At 67.5% G+C, this 249-nt stretch overlaps 1 protein-coding gene across 1 annotated transcript in view; it reads left to right on the top strand.

Annotated features, from left to right (window-relative positions):
- Window positions 1-249, top strand: part of KCNAB2 (potassium voltage-gated channel subfamily A regulatory beta subunit 2) — a 64,873-nt gene that overhangs the window by 61,309 nt on the left and 3,315 nt on the right. Inside the window, 1 exon segment of the mRNA XM_015565921.1 lies at window positions 25-130. Within this exon segment, the coding sequence (XP_015421407.1) occupies window positions 25-130 (106 nt within the window).

The following is a 249-nucleotide window of genomic DNA, read 5'->3' as shown; positions in this document are numbered from 1 at the left end:
CACAAACATAAAAGAGCTTTTGAGGTGAGGGTATCGGTGGCCCGGCAGTTCAACCTCCTCCCGCCCATCTGCGAGCAGGCGGAGTACCACATGTTCCAGCGCGAGAAGGTGGAGAGGGCCGGACCTAACCGGTGCCCAGGATCGCTGAGAGGGGGAGGGGCAGGTGGCGGTCCTTCCCTGGGAGGCCCGAGCGTCCTCCCTGCTGCCCGGCGGCCCCGCACCCGGTGCCGGGCAGGGCCCAACGTGCTT

This window comes from Myotis davidii, unplaced genomic scaffold (genome assembly GCF_000327345.1).
Source record: "Myotis davidii unplaced genomic scaffold, ASM32734v1 scaffold299, whole genome shotgun sequence".
NCBI lineage: Eukaryota > Metazoa > Chordata > Mammalia > Chiroptera > Vespertilionidae > Myotis > Myotis davidii.
The sequence above is the reverse complement of the archived record's forward strand: the minus strand, read 5'-3'. Positions and strand labels throughout refer to the sequence as shown.